The 21,368-nt window shown below is 43.2% G+C and overlaps 1 protein-coding gene across 1 annotated transcript in view; it reads left to right on the top strand.

Moving 5' to 3' along the window:
* The window catches only part of SLC38A1 (solute carrier family 38, member 1), a 27,431-nt gene extending 13,256 nt beyond the window's left edge, over nucleotides 1-14,175 (top strand). Inside the window, exons 4-15 of the mRNA XM_010079801.1 lie at nucleotides 335-408; nucleotides 2,030-2,122; nucleotides 2,439-2,520; nucleotides 3,722-3,804; nucleotides 4,715-4,773; nucleotides 4,906-5,031; nucleotides 7,200-7,279; nucleotides 8,463-8,563; nucleotides 11,736-11,854; nucleotides 12,408-12,549; nucleotides 12,662-12,759; nucleotides 13,786-14,175. Coding sequence (XP_010078103.1) covers nucleotides 335-408; nucleotides 2,030-2,122; nucleotides 2,439-2,520; nucleotides 3,722-3,804; nucleotides 4,715-4,773; nucleotides 4,906-5,031; nucleotides 7,200-7,279; nucleotides 8,463-8,563; nucleotides 11,736-11,854; nucleotides 12,408-12,549; nucleotides 12,662-12,759; nucleotides 13,786-13,887 — 1,159 coding nt within the window. The 3' untranslated portion in view covers nucleotides 13,888-14,175. The remainder of the gene's footprint in view (nucleotides 1-334; nucleotides 409-2,029; nucleotides 2,123-2,438; nucleotides 2,521-3,721; nucleotides 3,805-4,714; nucleotides 4,774-4,905; nucleotides 5,032-7,199; nucleotides 7,280-8,462; nucleotides 8,564-11,735; nucleotides 11,855-12,407; nucleotides 12,550-12,661; nucleotides 12,760-13,785) is intronic.
* Nucleotides 14,176-21,368: the final 7,193 nt, after the last annotated feature.

Here is a 21,368-nt window from a genome sequence, read left to right as displayed (position 1 = left end):
TTCCTGCTCTGATTAAACCTTAATTTCTATCCGAAAAGTCATCTTTATTCTCACTTCTTTCAATATGGGGAGGTGTAACTCACTAGCGGGCTGTGCTCTGCAGCTCTGCTAAATTTTACTGGGTTGAATTCCTCTGCGTGCAGGGCTTTCTACCTCCAGGGTGGTGTGGTGGAACTGCAAAAACCATGTAAACCACACATACTTTTAGGGTTTTTTGCATTGTCAGAAGAGTATAAAAATTATCTCAGAGTCAACGGGCATATGACCTGACATGAAATATTGCAATGTTAGAGCTCAGCTCTTGCAGTAAGCTTTATTTTCCACTCTTTTGTAGGCTGCTTTTGGTTTCAGTGACGCTGCTGTCTATTTATTCAATATATCTCCTGTTGGTGTGTTCAAAGGAAACAGGTAATTTAAGATGTTATTATACCATTTCAGTAGAATTGCTAAGAGCAAGAGGTGAAAAGTGCTCAAATAAGGCCAGGTGCTTTGGGTAAGATGAAGTTTCTATGTCTTACTGACACAATAGAAAGGCCTAGCATTTTGGGTCAGAAGTTCAGAATTAACAAGAATTTATGTCATGGCAATGGAGAACAGCATCTGACTACTGCTATAAAGAGAAAAACTTACGACAAAGAGTGAATTCTGCTACTGTGAAATGTTGTCTTCAGTGAGCTAGAAGGAAGAGCTCATATAGGTTCTTTGTATTACAAAACCAGTGCAAACAAAATCTAATGAATCTTTGCCTATGGTGAAGCTCCCCTGGAAATAGTTTGTCCTTAATGGTTAGTGTGGAATTCCTCATAGCCTTTGTGGTGTAGTAGGAGATTTCCTAGAAAAAAATGAGAGCGAACAGTTCCCCTCCAGAGAGAAGTGTATCTGTAAGCAACAGAAATTAGAAGTTGCCTACAGTGTTAAATGTCATTGTGCTCTGAAGTCCAAGAGTCTCTTTCCTTGGGTAACAATCTCTGAAGCCAGATTTTTAAAATTATCTGTGCACAAGAACACTGTAATATTTTAATATTTAATTTGGACACACATGACATACTGTTATAGTATGTATCATGGCAGCAACTGCCTATTTAAAGGCAGTATGCCTAATTGTGGACGCATTTTTGCCCTGTTAGTTCCAAAATGTAAGCCCTGGTTTCTATGCTGCTGGTACGTTTCAGCTCAAACTTACTGTTTATACAAGCTCCAAAGCAGAAATGTCAGCTATAAGGAAATATAGAGAAAACCAAACAATCAGATGCATTTTAAAAATAATATGTACAGTGTAACCTCTGCAATATTTCTCTTTCTGTTCTCATGCATCTCGCCATCTTCACAATGTCCAGTCTTTTTCTGAGCCTAAATCACTGCCAAGGAACAAAACATTTAACAGAAACACAAACCAATTAATAGAGGAGTTTCTTAATCTTGACAGATAGTTAAAAAGAAGTTTTAGTTATAATTTACACCTTTCCCTGCTTATCACAAAAACATGCCGTACTGAGAATGCACAAGTTAAGGCTTCATCACTGGAAATTGTAAATTACCCTGTAAACTAGTGGCTGCTCTCATTTAGAACCTTTAGCCGAAGCAAGTGAAACTGCAGAATTGCGGTACTGTGTCTGCTGCGGCCAGGCTGCCAGTGCTGACACGTGGATCCTGCTGTACAGAGTTTTGTCTGAAGGGGAGACTTTCTACATCACTCTCATTGTGGGCCCAAACCTAATATGCCAGGATGGGGATATAAGAACAGAACATGTCACTAGGGGTATAGACAGACTCATTAAACGGGTCTAATAGACTCATTAAGAGCTTAAATTTCAAAAGTGACTGGTAGCCAAATATAACATTTATAGACGTCACGAAAACATTCCTACATAAGTTTCAGCCCTAGTAATTACAAGAGAGCTCTCTATTTACTTGCAAAGGGCAGATATGGCTGCACAGATGCATGATTAGCTGAAAAGGAACCATAAGTGTTTCGACTCAACAGCTTTCACGGGTGTATTTGTTACCTTTCTCATTTCTTTTCATGCAGGCTGCATGGTGTATGAAAAGCTGGGTGAGCAGGTTTTTGGTACCCCAGGGAAAATGATTGTCTTTGGATCTACATCTCTTCAGAATGTTGGAGGTAAAGGAGATGAGGGCCATTGAAAGACAAAACCCAGGAATATCTCAATAATGTTATGGCTACCAACCAGTTAGGTTCATCCTTCTCTCAGTGACATCTTGGCATCTTCATGTTCCTCAATTTAGCTGTGGCTAACATATTGCATGCAGCAATTTAAAAATGCTGTATTACTAAATGATCAGTAGTTTACAGTCAACTATAGTTCGGGGTGTTCTATCATCAGACACTAATGTGGGAAAAAGTTCAGGATGCTTCTCTGTACTTATTCCACAAAATATCTTATCCATTTTCTAAACTGGCTTTCTTCCTCCTCCAGCAATGTTGAGCTATCTCTTCATAGTCAAAAATGAGCTGCCTTCTGCCATAAAGTTTCTAATGGGAAAAGAAGAATCTTTTTCGTAAGTTGAATTCATTTTGGTGATTAGATTATAAAATTTAACATTGTGTAGATAAGTTTAAGCATATGTTTATAAAAGCTCTTAAGTATTGGATACTCTTTAGGTTTGTCAAAGTAGATTTTCACTAGAAGATCTCAGGGGGCTAATAAAAAGCATGACAACTTTGGGAAGGAAAAGAGGACGGGTAGGAAATGAAAGGTTAAGTCATCAGCAGTTACTCTCTTTGCACACTAGATTTTAATGCAGAATTGTGATTTATACAAACCTCTTATCATAGGATCCAATCTTTTACAGTGTTAGGCAACACTTGAAGATACTGGGAACAATTTAAGTTTAAGATATTACATATTTTCCTGCATTCTTAGCATCTTGCAGGGTTTTGCTCCTGAAGCACTGCCTGTAGTATGAAATTCTTCGATACAAGCATATAACAACAGCAGAATACTATACTTATATTTCTGCGACTTATCACTCCTTTACATTTACCAGCTTCTTTAATAGAGAAGTGATACTTCTTTATAGTGGTAAATATCCTTTGCACTGGGTTATATGGTGTGCTGTAGCTCCCAAGAAGAAGGCAGAGATCCCATTCCTTAGGCTTTCATACTAAATTAGACCAAGCAGTGGAAATAGGTCATACAGGATGCCCCTAATGCTGTCCCTTCCCCCCTTTCTTGCTTTCCAGCAGGATTCAAAGCACTTTGCTAGAAGGAGATACAGCCTCGGGCTGGCTAGTGCATGCCAGCCCTCAGGAGCCTGGTTTGCCGCTCCAGGCACATGCCCAGGTGGTTTAGCAAATGAATTGTGGTGGCCCCCCCACCCCACTGTGTGGTATGTGTGGCCCTTTGCATGATTCTGCCTCATCCTGTCAGGGTGGCTTATATCAGGCTATGGAAGGTGTTGTTCTGCCTCTCAGTCCCACACACTGATCCCAGCAGTACGGTGATATTTTGTCTAGTGACTATGAAACCATCTGCTATATCTGAGTCAGAGCAGTGCCGTGTGTTAAGGGCTGGATACTTAATGAGTCCACAGAGTTTAGATGTGGCTCTCAGCTCTCCTTTTGTAGGAGATGGTAGGGTAAGGAGACCAAAGATAGTTCCTGTAACTGTAGCAATTAAAGAGGATGACTGAGTATGAGGAAAAGCAGAGAGGGTTTAAAGTGTGCTCATGGTGTGTTTTTTTTTATTTTTTTACACAGGGCATGGTACGTGGATGGACGAATTCTTGTTGTCGCAGTGACGTTTGGTATAATCCTCCCTTTATGTCTCCTTAAGAACTTAGGTAAGATGCAAATGCCATTGTGGGAATAAAATAAAGGAGCCCAGACATCATGCCACTGACAGCCACACTGGCAACTCAACTGTAACAAAAATTGTGCTCTCATTGCAATCTAAGCAGCCTCCCTGGTCCAGGAACAAGCTGTGTTTTGAGCATCTTGGAATAAGTACGCCTAAATTGTCATAGCGGTTAAACTTAGGATAGACCAGCTTCATCCATACAAGTGTGGAAACTGATTTTTAAAATTGCAGTTAAGAGGGTCTTCATTTCATAAGGTGATTCTATTTGATGTGTAGCCTGTAAAAATAAGTTCACAAATTGTGAGATTACAAAAAATAACTTATTTTTCTATCAGCCTTGAAGTTTTTAGTGGTAAGGTTAACTGGAGGTATTGGACTTTGAAGTAAGATGTGTATAGAGGATTGTGTTTTCAAATGTGCTTGAGTTCACAGAGATGCCAGTAGGTACACAACATATTTTTTGAAACCATATAACAAGTTTTGGCACTGGAGTCCTGTTGGGATCTTCCTTTTGAGAAAATAACCCATATTCAGCTGGTGTGGCTTGTATCAGGGAATCTGGGTCACATTCTGATTGCAGTTGCACAATTTCAGCTTTGTTTCAATTATCACAGCCCCTTTCAAAAGTAAAATTAGCAACTGCTGTAAAGGTGACCCTCAGGAAGTCAAACCGGTCAGAGCAAAGCTCACATCTGTCTGACTGAAAGCTGGGAGGCTTGCAATGTGGGAGTCTCCCACACCAACAGGACATGCTTTTGTCCTGCCCAGAAGCTCACAATACATATTAAATGTATAATAAATTTAAACTTTTCATGAAGCGGCAAAAAGAAGTAAAAACCAAAATATGGCTAATAAAACAATTCTGTGTGAGATTTCCTTTTAATTTCTTCCAGGGTATCTTGGCTATACCAGTGGATTTTCATTAAGCTGCATGGTATTTTTCCTGATAGTGGTAAGTTCAGCTTGCTTTATTTGTTGGATGAGAATCACTTAATGGGATATTCACAATTTCTCTGATGTTTTAATATTAATTTGCTTTTTATTGTTATTTTTAGCAACTAGCTGTCTTCTGCTCTTATTCTAGGTTGTTTACAAGAAGTTTCAAATTCCCTGTGGTGCACTGGAGTTAAATGCAACATCACCTATCCTATCAAATAGCTCAGCACATGAACATATGTGTAAGCCAAAGTATGTTATCTTTAATTCCAAGGTATGTTTCTTTTTATAATACTTATTTTTAATTCACATAATATATGCACCTACACCCCATGTTCTTAATCTGATCAGCACCATGTAACTTGTGCTCCAATGGTGAACACACAATGGGTCTCCTTGCCCAGTCTTATGGAGATGCCCTGTTGAATGTACCTCCTTGAGGTCTTGCTCTGTCCCGGTAGTAGGTGTGCTAAGGCTTTGAGCCCAAGCTACCACCAGACAACTAATTCTTTCTTTGGGAGAGTTTTCCTTTCCACTGCTTCTTACTATCCATGCTGCAGCTATGCATTTAGGCTGTAGTTCAGCAGAGGCTGAGTAAGCTCTTCCCACATCCAAAGCCCAGAAGTAATCCCTCTGTCCTTCTGCACACAAGCCACTTCTTTGTGATGGAGTACATGTTTCTGTAGCCATATCGTGAACTGGATTGCGAAAAGCATACAGTTGAAAGCTAATCCAGCAAAAATTTGATTGCCTTTCAGCTGGACACTTTCCTCCATTGCCACACAGCTGCAGGAAATGTTGTTCCAAGAGAATGCGAAGCAGCAACTGGCTGTAGCTGTGGGAGCAGGAGGATTGGTCCCATCAGCTGTGCTGGGAGGTAGTGCTTGTTAAAAAGCACCTTATCCTCAGGGTGTCACAGTCGCATTCATAGGGGATGCGCATGTATAGCATATGCATTCAAAAATTATTTTTTTTTAAATTCATCTTACTAGCTTCAGTTGAAGAAGCCAATCCGAGCACTTCTGTTTAGCTGGGGATAGCCCAGATCTGATGTGACTGACCAAAAGTTAAAACTTGGTGTGCGATAGCAGCTTAGGTGTAGGTCTATTTTAGACAGCACTGAAGGACAGTCTTGTTCTGCAGGAAGTGCCAGCATTCGCCTCAGGGTTGATGGAGGCACATCAGAAGGATCGGTCATCTGAACTAGGCACGCTGGAGCTGAACTCCAGAGATTTGCACTTGGGGCCAGTTTGCCAATCAATTTTGCAACTTTTTGTGTGCGAGAGGAAAGACAGTTTCACAGAATCGGAGGATGGCTGAGATTGGAAGGGACCTCTGGAGGTCACCTGGTCCAAACCCCCTGCTCAGGCAGGGCCACCTGAAGCCAGCTGCCCAGCACTATGTCCAGGCAACTTCTGAATATCTCCACAGGTGGAAACTCCACAACAGTAGCGTGCTGTGAGTGAGGGAGAGGAGGCGGCACAGGCCTGGGTGAGGAAGGACCACTGGAGAGCAACCAGTGTATTTACTGAATCTGTCGGGCTTGGGGCATACCCCAGGATGGCTTCTGTGGGAAGGGGATGCTTGTGGCCAGTGCAAGAAGTTCTCAGAGGGCTGGGGAGAGACGCTTGTAGGGATGGACTCATTTTGTCCTTGCAGGAGGACCTGTTTTTCATGTTATCTCTGCTCATAGCCATTCCCTGGGGACAGTGGAAGTGCTTGGGTGCTGAGATCATTTGTGAAGTTTGGCTATACGCTGAGGACTGAAACATGCTCAGGTTTTTTTGGTGGAGAAGGGGGTGACGTGCCCCCCCGGAGGCCTCCCGCACTTCCTGGTGACATAACGGTCTCTCTCTTTCCCCAAGGAAAAGCATGCTCCCTCCACAGCCCTCCTAGCCCTTTTGTTGGCCTGGGAAATGAAGGGACTCAGTCTGGTACCTTGAAATATCAATTTATTTGTAAGTTCTGCATTCCTCTTCTCTTTTCTTACAGTCTGGATATGGGCTTCCTCTTCAGGACTTCAGCCTTAGCACCACGGGTGCGCACCCCTCTCCATGCCAAGGCAGGGTAGCGTAGCGGTGACCCACCATACGTCCCTTGTGCGTGTGACGGTGCGCTAGTAGCGGTGGTAGTAGCTGGGCAGGGAAATCCATCCCAGGGAGCAAAACCAGCAGCCATGTGGCGTCCAGAGCTGCGCTCTGCAAGCAGAGTCAGGACTGTGCTTGCATGACCAATGCAAAGACTTTGTCTTCCCATTTGAAAGCTCTCTATGTTTCATTAAATACGTGCTAACTGACAGGTCTTCTGCCTTCTTTGAAGGCTCTCAATGTTCAGTTGAAGAGTCCAGAGAGCTGGGAGCTGAGGCAGTTGAACATGGATCATTTCTTCACACCACTGGGGGAAATACTTCTTAACTTTTTTTCTTAAATTCTCTCTGAACAGACCGTGTATGCTTTGCCCACCATTGCTTTTGCCTTTGTGTGCCACCCATCAGTCCTCCCGATTTACAGCGAACTTAAAGAGTAAGCCTTTCTCTTTTTTTTCCAGCTAATTGTTTTGAACTCCTTTGCATGGAAAATGTTAGCACAGAGGTGCTCTGAGTCATTTGTGCCATTCGGAGGAGATGTGCTTTAATAACAACCAACAAGCCAACAAGCGTGGCTGTCAGCTAGGAAATCTGGCTTCCCAGGCATGCCACTGGGGCGGGGGTGCGGGAGGTTGAGGATAACGCAATACTTTGGGAGTTTTCTCTGGAAGTACACAGCAGCACGGGGAGAGCCAAGTTGTGCCGGTCGTTATTTGGCGTAGGAGAGAGGCGTGTGTTCAGCTAACAGCATTTGTTCCAATGCAACTAAACTTCTGTTGCGGTACAAGGAAAAAAAAATATTTTCAGGCTTGCCTGTACTAAAAGACCTTTGTCAGTATGGCTGTCTTGCTGACACCTCCAGCCAGGCAGGGCTGCGGGGAGCTGGAGTCCAGCCCTGCTGCAGCATCACTGGTGGCCCTGGGGATCTGCAATAGGGTCCTGGGCTATGGGGGGAGCCCCAGGGAAGAAGTTGGGGTCAGTCAGATCTATGGGAACCCTCAGGTCCCAGACAGTTGCTGGGTGCTTCGAATTTCAAGTGACTTCAGCAGGTTCCTAGGTGCTTATTGAGGGCATACCTGTGTGGATTTAGAAGTCCAAGTTTAGGTACCGGGGTGATAATATTTCAGAACAAATATCTAAAAAAGAAATGTTTACACTTAACGCATTTTACAGGTCTACAGCAGTCTGAATACATTCATTATTTCCTACCCATGGGGACACAAATGTTTCTCTGCAAACATTCAGAATGTTTTGTTTTTTTTTCCTGTGTATAATTTTACTGTTCCTTTATTTTGGCCTTTTAATTTAATTACTGAAGTGTTTAAGAGCTGTCCCTCTCCACTCGGCTTCACCCTTCACTCTGTTGAGGAGGGTCTGGCCGGGGAACAGAGCCACAGGGCAGTCTCATGACTTCTTGACTTAAGCCCCAAGTAGGGTCTGTTTCCCCAGTGCTTCTCTTCCTTGTGCAGCTGTCAATGAATTCTTGTTTTAAATGAAAATGAATTCATGTGTCTCCCCAGAATTACTGTATTTATGCAAAGACTTAATAACACATTTTTAAACAGCTATTGAAAAATCCAGCCCAACCATTTTTATGTGTTCTTTTCTTCTTTCTCCAGCCGTTCACAGAAAAAAATGCAGTTGGTTTCAAATATCTCATTTTTTGCCATGTTTGTGATGTACTTTATGACTGCCATATTTGGTTATTTGACTTTCTACGGTAAGTATGCAGCTCTTTACTGATCAAAGTAGAAAGGGAATACATGTGAAATCAATAGCATATCCCAGCTGGAAAGGAAAGTCCCATCCACTTATATTAAAATACTTTTTCAAATAATTTTCCTTAATGTTTTCATACTGAAGGTACACATCCTTTCCTCCTTTACTCTTGTGGATGAAATGCACACGTGAAAGTAGTATTTACCAAAGGTGTATTCAAAATATGAGGGAGCGATTTGTTTAACACAATTGGGGATTAGCTGGGCCCCACTAAGATTTTCATTCCAAGGTCCTCACCTGAATGTTGTGTACATTGGTAATGACTGAAGCATGCATATCTGCATAAAATGAGACAGATTTGAGAGCAGGTCCTATGAAATGTATACCAAATCAGCCATCAAAGCCTCTTCATTTTCTTATTGACACTTTCATCACAGAGGTGAAGGGCCAAATGTTTTCCCTGTGTCCCTAGAGCTAACCCCTCCAGGTCTTGGTTAAATAAACTGGCAGTGAAGGTGGGAAAGCTTTGAGTGTCGTCCCATCTTAGCCACCAAAAGATGGTTATTACAGTGTCAGAGTCTTGCACCCTGTCTCTTTTCATGCATATCAATTCACTTAAAGAAACAAACAAATTATGTTGTATTGCTAACATGTGTGCCCTACAGGCACAATTATTAAGTAGAGGAGGGTAAAATATGAATGTTGCCCGGGAAGCTACTCCCATGTTCCAGTATAATGGGAATGTTGAAAAGCAGTGTCTTTTTCCATGGACCATTAAGGGGTTACAAGACAGATGACAAAACTCAAGTTTGCCTTTTACCTCACAGTCACCAAAAGATCATCAGTCTTCTCCACCCTATTCCAAGTGACCTTTTTGTTACAATCTCCTCATTCATGATACCATTCCTTGTGAGCCACAAATTGCAAGACAAGGAAAAGAAGTAAATATGAAATACGGCATTTTTTTCCAAAGGTCTACCTATCTCATATTTGTTTTCTCAGGCTCTCATTCTGATTATGAGGCCTTGAGGCTGCATGCATTGAAGTAACTTGAGGTCATATGTTCTAATTTTCATAATAAAACCACAAATATGCTGCAAGTGACATCAGCAATAGCCGTTCTCATCCAACTGCTCCTGTCTAACACATTTTTGTAGAAATGCATCAAATTAGCAGCCCCAGGGAGCAAGTGGGTGTAAATCAGCACGGACCCCTTCGCTTTGGCAGGGAGGAGATTCTGATGTGATTGCCCCAGGGATCTGAGGAGGCAGATCCGTGGCGCTCCTCTCTGGGAATCTCCCACGCCCCTCAAGGACGAGGGTCTGGAGTCCATGGAGGAGGTAGGGGCTGCGTCCTTCTGGCCCCCCCCAGAGGGGAAACGGTGGAGGAAGTCCCTGGGGTGTCTCGTGTGCTTCTCCTCATGTCGGGCATCCTTGCTCCTCAGTGCTGAGGCTGCAGGTGGAAGCTGTGCAGCTCTGCTGGGCTTCTGCAAGGGTCAGTGCCACGAGAGGCAGCAAAAAAGGCACAGAGGGAATATAAAAATTCCTCCATTTTGATCCTTCTTCCCTTTGAGACTGACAAGACCTTACCTTTCCTATGTTCAGTTACAGTTTTCTAACCCTCTTCTCTACCCTTACCTGGGTAAGAACAGAATTTTTATTGTGGCCATTTCTTCTTTACACCAATAGTACTTGTCTGTTTGCTGTGTTCTCAAAAGTGTTGCAGTGATGACTATATTTACATTGCAGAATTACAGAAAAGAGGTGTTTTTCTTCCCCTAAAAGGTCACACTGTGGTTGGGCTCTGTGGTGTATCTAGCTGAAAGGAAAACAGACCTTCAACTGTAAGCCTTGCCCTTCACTTCCTACCTGGCTGCAGTCCGTGAGCGGTACAGAAGTTGCAGTCTGTGCTTGCAGGAGCAGAGTAAGCTCTGTGTCGCAGAAGCTGTGCATGTGCCCGGCTTGAAAACCCCACTCCTAGTCTGCAGGGAGGTGGGAGAGCATTTTCTTTCTCCTGGTGGGGATTCAAGCACTGCGTAGGTGGTGTTGACCTGTGGTCTCTCGCCAGAAGGGTGTCCTGCAGGGAGCACAGGCATTTCGCTGCAGGACAGATCAGAATATATGACGTTTTACAAAGTGCCAAAGATATTAAACTAGATGTGGCCACCGAGTTCCCTTTAAGGACTTCGGTTTAAGATCTTTTAGGTTTTACCATCAGTTTTCTAAGTTTAGAAACAAAACATGAGCCTAAAAAAGGGGCAGCGAGTATAGTTTTGTGGCATGCTTAACAGTCGCCCCCTTAGGTTATTGCTCCTAGATATTTAAAAGTTTCAAAGCAAACACATAGGTCCCTCAGCAACTTGGTTTTCCTGTTGGTTAGCACATGCAGACCCGCTCTGCACTATTTATTACAGCTCCAAGGAAACATTTTTGCAGGAGGTTGTTTTAAAATATCACCAGCACCTCCCGATTAGGCACCCCCCATGATTTGTCTTGGCAGCTGGGGCTGCTGGCCGACGCAGGGCTGCACTGCAGGCACTGCTGGGGGGTGTGGGTTCAAGAGAAAAAAACATCAGGGCAGCCCTCAGAGTAGCTGCCGAGGGATTTGGGTGCAAATGTCAGAGAATCCCACTGAGAGCTGACCCGAGATAGGCTTTGTTCTTGGTTGAGAACAGGGGCACTGCTTTTTGCTGGAAGTTTATTTGCTGTTCAGACTAATTTAGCTCAAAACCTTGTAGTTTATATTAAGTTCAGCCATTGCAGTGCATGTGGTTATTTTAATGTAATTTGACACTAAAAAAAAAAAATCCCATGGAACCAATTAGAAATAGCTTATTTCACTTTACTTATGTTTTTTATATATGTATATATATAAGTAGGTTTTTGTGTATGTCTCACTGTTGTCTTTCCTACAGTGAAAATTACCTTAGATTTAGGCATGTGCTGTCTTGAATTAGGATGCATTCCTAAGTCAGGCCTCCAAAGGATTAATCCGGAATAATGGGATCATTAGGATTTGGTTCAAAGCACTGTTTTAACTCAAGAATGTTTCATTCCATACTCTTTTGTTTGCAGACAAATCACTTGTTGTTCAAGAAGGCTGTTGTTAAGCAATGATTTTTGTGAGCAGATTGCCTGTTTGCCAGAACACTTATCTTAATGTCTTTTCCATAGACAATGTGCAGTCAGATCTGCTTCACAAGTACCAGAGCAAAGATGACATCCTCATCCTGACCGTGCGCCTGGCTGTGATCGTTGCAGTGATACTCACAGTGCCGGTGCTGTTTTTCACTGTAAGTAAGGAACTCTGCACAGTTCAGAAGTTGGTAATGGCTGTACACGGCACATTTCTTCAAAACAGTCCAGTAGTTGCCAAGTCAGTGATGTTGCAGCTACACAAAAAAACCCTTGAGCTTGGATCGGTCTTTTCCCACACCAGACTCCCACTAACTTCTGGAGAACTTCTCCCCGCAGGAAATAATTTAATAACTTTTGGTCTTAAATCTGTTTTAAATTGAATCCACAAGGGCCCTCTCTTACTTCACAAGACTTCACTGGAGTAGGCTCAGAGGTGAAATTAATTTTTAAGTGCAGAAGAACCCCAAAAGACATGTCAGAAAGAGAGGAACAGCCTACTGCAGATGCATATATATCTACAGTTTTAAAATATCAAATTAATGTTAAGGATTATTTCAAAGGGCATTACAGCGGAGACCCCAACATTTCTGATGGATGTATGCGGTGCTTGTTGCTGCATGAAGAACTGGTTAAAATAAACCTGGGAAGCTTTGAATTGGTTTATAGACTGCTCCTGACAGAGAACTCTCTCTCTCTCTCTTCCTACAGGTGCGTTCATCATTATTTGAGCTGGCTAGAAAAACAAAATTTGATTTATGCCGTCATGTTTTGGTTACTTTTGTTCTTTTGGTTATCATCAACCTGTTAGTCATTTTTATCCCGAGCATGAAGGATATTTTTGGAGTTGTAGGTACAGTATCCTGGTTTTGTACTACTAATGAAAGACTGTTGATAAACAGCAATACAATAATTAGCTGTTGCTGACAGCTAACAAAACTTTTTTTTTTTTTTTAATTTTGCAGGGGTCACTTCTGCCAATATGCTGATTTTCATTCTTCCTTCATCGTTGTATTTAAAAATTACACAGCAGGATGGATCAAAGTTGACTCAGAGGATTTGGGTATGCATTCCTTTCCCAGCAATACAACACTTTCATCTTGTCATTCCTTATAATGTGCAAAGCATACCTAATTTAAACATATGTGTGACGTTCTTTACGTTACTTTCCCTCCTTGCTTCAGTCATCCGGCAGCCGTGCTTGCCCTTCTCCTTTGCTTACCCTGGGGGTCTCCTGGTCGAGGGGCTGTACCATGCAGGGCACCTTGTGTTCTGGGGGGCCCTTCTCTGTGGAGCAAGGGGCTCTTCCCCTGCCTGGCGAGTGGCAGCTCTGCAGCAGCCGTAGCTGTTGGCAGGGTGCAGGTGTCCCTCCAGACCCCTTCGGCAGCCCTTTCAGCCCAGCAAGCTTTCTCTGTTTCAGCGTGTTGATTCTGAAAGTGTACAACACACTGCAGTATTCCTCATGGTTTTAATGGACCCAATTCAGACTTAGAGTGCTTCCACCAGAAACAGCTAAATGAAATGTCAGCCCTTTGACATGCATAAACAGGTGGGAATGGGCCTTGGAAAGATTTTCTATGAGCCCCAGAAAGAGCTGCAGCTGAAAAGACGCTATACTCCTGCGTATTCCCAGTCTAACAGGGTGTGCACTGGAAGCACTGTAAGCTCAGACCTTTCTGCTCTGAGCAGACAAGCATAAAAACAGTGTTTCACTTGTGGCTCCACCCACAGACCCCAAGACAAAAGCCTGAACTTCAATGGACACATATCTGATTGTAAGAGTGTGCTTATTTCTGTGAGGCTTTGAAAAGAGCAGAGCCTAAAAACAGACTTGCTTAATCCTCTTTAGGGATGATCGGTGTTTAAGAAGTGAATTGAAAGGAGAAAAATTTGGTTTTGGTGTTCAGCGAGTAATTATTAATGACGCTAATCTGTTTAATTATCTATGGGTCTTGTCTTTACCAGAAGTGCTATCCCATTTTAGCTGATAACTCTGATATATCACCTTGTAAATCTCCTTAAGAGGAGAAGTTAACATACTTGAATTAATTTTCTTTTTTTCATTAATTTTCTCTTGTTTTTGTTCCAGGCTTCTCTTTTCTTGGCGCTGGGGATAATGTTTTCCCTAGTGAGCATTCCCTTGGTCATCTATGACTGGGTACAATCAGGAGGCAGTGCCGAAGGCCACTGAAGTTCACCTGCTTCTGAAAAGAAGACACTCCTGTTTGCAACACACCAAAATTGCAACCATCCGTTCTGTTATCTATTCCATCTTTTGTGAGTTTACTCAAATCAAATCCAAATAACGATTATCCAGTACTGAAAACACTGTTAATGGGTGTATTTTCTTGCAGAAAACAAACCCATTTTTCAACAGGCATATCACTCTGTCCCCGTGCCGCTCCCCCCCATACTGAGTTATCAGATCAGCCTAAAGTCTGTGTTAATTGTCTGTGAGACTATGTAGAGCATCTCTCATTGAAATTCATCACAATTCATTTGTTTCCCCTCTTCCACCCACGAATTTCATTGTTCTGTTATTATCCTTAACCCTTCAACCATAAGCTCCGCTCCTGCCTAGCACGCTTCAGCTGGAGCCAGACCAGAACTAGACTTGACCCCAAACCATGAGTACTCAAAGCTGAAGAGAAGCAGACGCTCGGGGATTTCCATAGGAAGTCTGTGTTTTCTTCAGCATTAAACTGTTTACTAATGCCCCACTTCTCTCAGAAAAACAAAACAAAACAAAAACAAAACCAAGCTCCAGTTTTATCAAAACCTATGCATTTAATCATACCTCATGCCCTTCCCATTATGGGATTCATTTGTACATACCTTGTAGAGACTGGCTCCTCTCTTGTGTCTTATCCTCCTCCCACTGAAGTCAGTGGGGTTTTGGACAGCAGCGGGAGCAGGATTTCACACCCTGCCAAACTACTGGATTTCTAACGGAAATTGAAACCTGTTAACATTTCTTTAAAGAAACAGAAACACTTTTTGTATTTAAAATGTTTCATTTACACTTCTCATCGATTCTCCACAACAATTAACAAAAAGACATTCAATTACTGCTAGCAGAAACACTGTAACTTGTATCTGTTGTCCACAAAATAAGCATTTGCCTAATGCCTTATAGCTGGTGTAGAGAACTATGCGTAGAGACTCAGACGCTAAGCAGGTGATTGTTAACCATCCTCAGCAGACATCTTCTATTAGTGCACTGCCAGCAGCATAAACGTTCACTTTGTGTCATTCACCGTGTGAGCTCAAAAGTGTCTCAAAATATGAACCTGGCTCCCACTGGAAGAACCGATGGCTGAAGGGAGCCCCGCTTCGTGCCCAAGGGCTGACCGATGCTCTCGGTGTGCTTGAGCCGCACCTGTCCATATGCAGCAACCCTCTTGTTCGCAGTAGATGGTTCACTGCTGACTCCTGCTGTAACTGTGGAAAGAGACTGTCATCAGCTGTGGGGAACCTGTCATTGCAGCTTGCTCTTTTTAAGGTTAGGGATGGAGAATTCAGGATCTTGGGATTTCTGTGAGCTACTGATTTGCCTCAGTTGCCATTGCCTTGTCCTACATGGCTTGAAGTCACTGAGAGTTGAGACCACAGAGCACTTCTCAGGACCTTGAAAGTTGGTTTCTAAGGGTAACATCCAGAGAGGTTAGTTTTGGAATTTGGGCATTGAGATACAGAATGTTCATGCTGCAGAAACTAAGCCTGATAACCCCAGACTTCTAGATCTGTACTTCAGCCTGGGCAGTGAGGTATCCAGACCTCCCGATGCTCCACTGTGCTCCAGAAACAAGGCAGAGTGGACTCCGCAGGCTGCCCAAGTCCTCGGAGTAGCCCAGCAGAAAGAACTAAACTAGAAGCTTCTTCCCTCTGGGTGAAGTGCTCTGCTGGACTGCAGAGCGGGGTTCCTCTATTCTGCCCTCCTCCTGGCCCCTCAGACCTTCACTGCCAGGCTCCCAGCAAGGTCTCCGGTGCGGGGTCCTTCCTCCCACGCATCCCTCAGCCCAGCATTCAACACACGAACTGCTGAGCTAGGTGGGACCCCTGGGCTCAGATCACTCATGCTGTCCTGTGGCTGGTCTCAAACCCTTGCAGGTTACCAGTTCTTTCTGCCCAGTCTCTTTACGGGACTGATCCCTGCCCTTATTCACAGAGAAGTCCATACCATAGCCTGTGAGCCCAGGTGTCGGGTAAGCTCTGGTGAGAAGAACCTATGCTTGGTTCATATCTCCTCACAGCTTGTTCCAGGCACCTTCCCAGCTCAGGGAGTTTGCAGCTCCCCTTGCAACACCTTACTCTCCCTGGTCACTGCAGTCGGAGCCCAGCATCTCACTCCATTCTCTAATTTGGCTTCATGGGGTCACATTTCAGATTTTGAGGTGCCTTATAATCTCTCTGGATCTTATCCCAAAAAACCTAACTCAGACCTGAGAATGCTGTACAGTATTATCCTCGAGATGCTCCAGGGCTCTCCTGCTTTCCTCCCCCCTTATCCTTCTTCTACTACTGATTTATGAGCAGTGCAGCTCTGTGCACCAGGGGGTTGTGAGAGAGGAGATCCTGGGAGTGACTTTCAAGTATGAGGATATCCAGTCTGATCTGCTGCACAGGATCCCAGCAAGGTCACAACTGCAACACCTCCCTTCCCTGCCCCCCCCCCAATAGTCTGTAGTCTCGTGTTTATAATGCCAACCATTGTGTTTTGGCACCCAGCTTCCTTCAGCTTGAAGGGCTGTTGGGTGACTGCTCCTTGCATCTTCCTAAATCTCCTTCATCACTATCCCTCTCTCTCCTCTTTGCTGTTCTGCCACCTTCTTTTTCAAAGTTTATTTGTATACTGGAGTTTTACTGGATAAATAGGGAGAAGAATGAGCTGGGTGTGTGCATAGGGCGAAATTACCCGAGGTACTGGGCCATCAAAGCATATCTTAGATAGTGAAAAATAGATACCCAAAATACTGAGTCTTTAAACAGACTTTGTTTCTGGGTCTCTGGGGAGAAAAAAAAAAAAAAAAAAAAAAAAAAAAAAAAGGTATTTTTGCTTAGACTCATTTACTGGCATCATATTTATAGATATTTATGGAAAGAAATCATGTGTTTATTGATGTCTGTGGTAATGAACGTGAAATAACGTGCTTTTTGTTTTCTCATCAGGTTTATACATTCTTAACAGAATGCAATAGACCCTGCTGTAACTGTCAACATCAGTGATGGATGACAATATTTGTATGAGGTTATCTGTTAAAATGTACTGCTGTTATTCAGTTCATTTGAAATAGTGAACTTGTAGCCAACGATGTACAAGTCCCACATTTTAGCTAGGATTTTAAGAGCACAGTGAAATGCTATTGTTAAATTAATAGGATCCAGAGTACCGTTAGTAGGTGGTAGCATGCTTTCTTTTCATAGAGAGTTTATCACTATTGTGAGCACTGCAAATGTCATAGACTGGATGCAAAATTGCTCCTAATAGCTACAACAAAATACTTTAAAATTCTCGTTTGCGTAATAGCAACAACTGAGTGGTGAGGGACAAGGAAGGACTAACTAGAAGCAGGGACTTCTAATAGGATTATACGAGTTAATCCGATGCTTAAAAGATGGCCTTGCTGCCTCTCCTGGTCCACAGCACATTGCAAAGAAAATAGTCATGAGCTTAAAGCACCCTTACGGTTGCAGAATACAGCTGCCCTTCTCTGTCCAATGGTAAACACACCCACTAAGGAAAACACAGTAAATTGTTCTTTGGAAACAGTACCTCGGGAGCAGTGACCTCTCTGGGTGATGCTTGCTCCTGCTCAGAGGGCCAATGCCAAATCCACACACCAGCACAGACCTTTTGTAGGGCTGACGTGGACCAAGTGGTGCCTGGCCCGTGTGCAGGCCCAGGGCAGAAGGCCGGTCTCACCCTTGCGAGGTCAAGGATGGGGATGTCCATCCGCTCCCGAGGGCTCCTTTCCTGAGCCACACACTGACCCGTAGCTTGTGCTTCACTTGCAATAGGTCACGTGCAAATGCAGGTTGGATGATATATGGGTTGTGTCTGTGCATGTCCCTTACAAAGCATAAGCACCACAGCTCTCTCTGATATTGAGTATTAATAGTAACAATGGTTATCTTTAAATGAATACATTCCTTTGTTTGAACCTTACATTAAGGCTAATGAGCATCTTGGTCAAAACAAAAACTCCTTCCATGTGGTGGTGTCCCACCTCCAGTCCTACCGTCCCACCCCAGTGCCTGCAGGCAAAAGACACAGGAGAATGTACTCAGCTCCATCAGCAACCCCACGAGATGGCTTTATCGTCCGGCGCCAGGGTGCTTTCTTAAACAATTCCCCAGAGTCCTTGGTGTCAGAAAAATCTTTATTTCCTATAACTTACACAAAGAATGTTTTATTTGTATCTAATGTAAGGATTTCTGTAACAAACTGTGAAAAAAAAAAAAAAAGAAGATAATGAATTAATAAAAAGTAGAGGGCTGGAAAGGTCTAAAATTCACAAATTGTACACATGCCTATGTTTCCGAAGACAAATCTATGCAGTTATGTTGTATTGTAGGAAATTTCATTTTTATGTACATATATATATTGTAAATAAATAGGATGCTGTATATTTTTGCAGTTGTTTATCCCCTATGATATAGAAGTGTTGAGATAGGCTCTGCATATTAAGAATAATTTTAATAGAAATACAAATACTTTAGCTTCTGACTTAGCAAAACACATACCTTTTCCTTTCTCCCAAGAGTTCACAAGTTAAATCCTAAACTTGAAATTATAATGACATTATATGTAACATGAAAAAGAGAAATAAAAGGTCCAATGAAATTGCTAGGATTAATTCCAGCACATGACTCCCTGTTTTCTCAACAGCAAGTCAGACAGTCTTCCTGCTGGGTAAAGTATCTCCCTTGTAAGGGGTCCGTTTGGGACCCAGGCACCTCTTACGTCCTCAGCTGAGGTCAGGTAGTTGTAAAGTGCTGAAAAAGGTTTATGCAGAAACCAGAGCAAACTGCAGCCCACAATTTGACCCAGCATTATGCCATGTTGTATCCAGGCATGTATTTCCCCAGCTAATACAAACAGAAGTCAGGGCAGGACTTCTGCATGTCCATTTTCAGCCACCAGAAATGCCTGTAGTCCAGAAAAAAAAAGTACTGTAAGCCAGGGGGTGGGCAGCAACCAGAGCAATTTGTGCCATTTCTAGTTCACTCCCTTCCTGCAGAGACCTGCAGCTGCTCCTCCGCCGCAGACCCAGGCATGCTGCTATCATGCGACCAAAACACTAACACCTGAGGCTGACGAGAGCATCCCTGGCCAGGGACTGCTTGCACATCCCACTCCACGACCAGGCGGAGGCCAGTATTTTGGTCATGGGATAGCTGCGTGTCCAGGGGTGAGGAAGAGGGGAGGGGAGGGTTGTATATGTCCAGAGAGTGCCTCCATCAAGAGCCTTGCGTAGATTTTCTTGCTGGTAAAACATGGAAATGTGTCTTTTCAGGATTGCTGAAAAACTGAGGTTGAGAAATGCATCTAAAAATAATTGTATTTTTTTCCATGTTTACCTTATGGTCTTGGATGAAAATGAAACTTGAAATAATGTTTGCTTTCACCACAAGCACAAATTTGAGGAAAAAAACTATATGCAGTCACTCCTACAGAGCTTTTCAAATAAATACAAGTGTACGTCTTGTTTTCAGTGTTATAGCCAACAAAATATAAACTGTAAAGGTATTTTTCCACAAGACCTGAACTTTACCTTGTTTGTAGAAACCTGGTTTTGTGCCCCAAGGTATGTTCAGGCTCACCCAGATCCAGTATAAACAATACTGTTTGAATGATTTATGCTTGATACAAGCTCGTCTCTAGTAGATTGTTGAAGTGAGTCATTGATAATATTTTGCTCCTGCTAACATCACCATACTTTGTGCTGCTCATATCCAAATAAATGATGCGTTTTTTTCAGTTTCTGTGTGTAAATATAAAAAAAAATGTATTAAGTTCTATAATCTCTCTGTTACCTCTCTAGTTTTTAAACATTAAAATTGTGATCTAAATTAGTGTTGAGGCCATACTCATTCTTTCAAAGGGATGACTATATATCAGTATAATGCCTTAAACAGCATGTGCTTCCCACCCTTATGCAAATATTTTCACTGAACTCATGGCATGCAACTCTTGCAAAGCCGACTACATTAGACTTGGTGCAGTATATAGAGCAAAACATCAATAGATGGCTATGGAGCACTAATGTAAAGTTTTCAATACAGTTTTCGAGGGGCCTGAAACCAGGGCATATGGTGACCACAGACGGGGTTTGCTGAAGGTAACAGCATTTCTCAAGCCCTGTGCTTGTTTCTGCCTGGTCTTTGAAGACTGTCTGAGTGCTCACCAGTCTGTTTCAGGGTCAAGTCAGGCAGTTTAAAGGCTGCTCTTAAAGTTGGGCTTGAGTTCAGATGACAAACTGGTTCCTAGAGTGGCTAAACCCCTGCTGCACCTTCTCTGCTACAGAAGCAGAAGCCAGTAGATGGATGAGGAGGATACCCAAAACAGTAATGTCTTAAGCATTCCCAGCTAGATCTGCCAAAGTGCCTCTGTCGAAGTCTTAGAGGGTCTGGGAAATGCTAACTTTTTGCCTTTGACCACTAATTTTACTAGTGCTCAGGTTGTAATGACCACTTGCGAAAAGACCTCTTGGCTAGAGTCCTAGCCACACAACTGAAGAGCTCCCTTGACTAAAGAGGATGAGCACAGCCAACACCCCTTTGGCACAGCTCCCCAGGCCCCTCTGCAGGAGACATTATGGAAGAATTTATGTACCAGAGGATCTCTGGCAAGCCTTTGTCCAGTCCCCAAGCCCAGGGAAATGTCTTGAAGCCACAATCCTGGGAGCACAGAGGTACCAACTTCTGCACTGACCTGGTCTAATAGCCTCTCCTGTTTGGCGTACCATTTGCACCCAACTTTACTCAGCCAAGCTTAATCATCTCATAGTCATACCTTAAGACATGGGAACATGGGTTGTGGAGTGGATGAAAAAAGAGAAGCTATAGTTCTTTTTTTCTTTGCTTGCAGAGAAAACAACAAACATTTGTTGCCTTTCTGCAGTGCAGTCTGACAGCTTCACCTGAAGCTCACCTACAACCATGCAGCCAAAGGAAAACACAGTTAATCTTCAGGCTGAAGCCCAAATTCAGGCCACTGATAAGATGTCTCTCCACTACGCCAAGAGCTGGAAATAAGCACTCACGCCAACTTTAAGAAGTGTGGAGAGAACGGAGATAGTAGGAGCAGGGACAAGTGGTAAGTCCATTTCCAAGCCTTTGTAACCACAAACCCACAATAAACTGAACATGGGCTTCAATCTTTACACCCTGTTCTCCTCAGACCCATGCAGAACAGCAGCACCATTTGCGTTGCAGGCAGTTGTGTTGGCAATCTCTGGCTGAAATGCTGACTTCTTAACACGAAACCCAGTGCAGTTAGACAGAAGTTTTCAGGCAGCCTGGCATCTGCGTTTTGCAAATATTAAGTGCTATGCATTTCTCTTTCAACTTACAGTTACGGAAAGCTGCTGGTGTTACACTGCTAAATGCCACGGTGCTGGCAAGGGACGGTGCTGCTGGCTTAGCATGCCTCAGCCCTGCCATGGCTCA

This window comes from Pterocles gutturalis, unplaced genomic scaffold (assembly GCF_000699245.1).
Source record: "Pterocles gutturalis isolate BGI_N339 unplaced genomic scaffold, ASM69924v1 scaffold10876, whole genome shotgun sequence".
Classification (NCBI taxonomy): Eukaryota; Metazoa; Chordata; class Aves; order Pterocliformes; family Pteroclidae; genus Pterocles; species Pterocles gutturalis.
The sequence above is the reverse complement of the archived record's forward strand: the minus strand, read 5'-3'. Positions and strand labels throughout refer to the sequence as shown.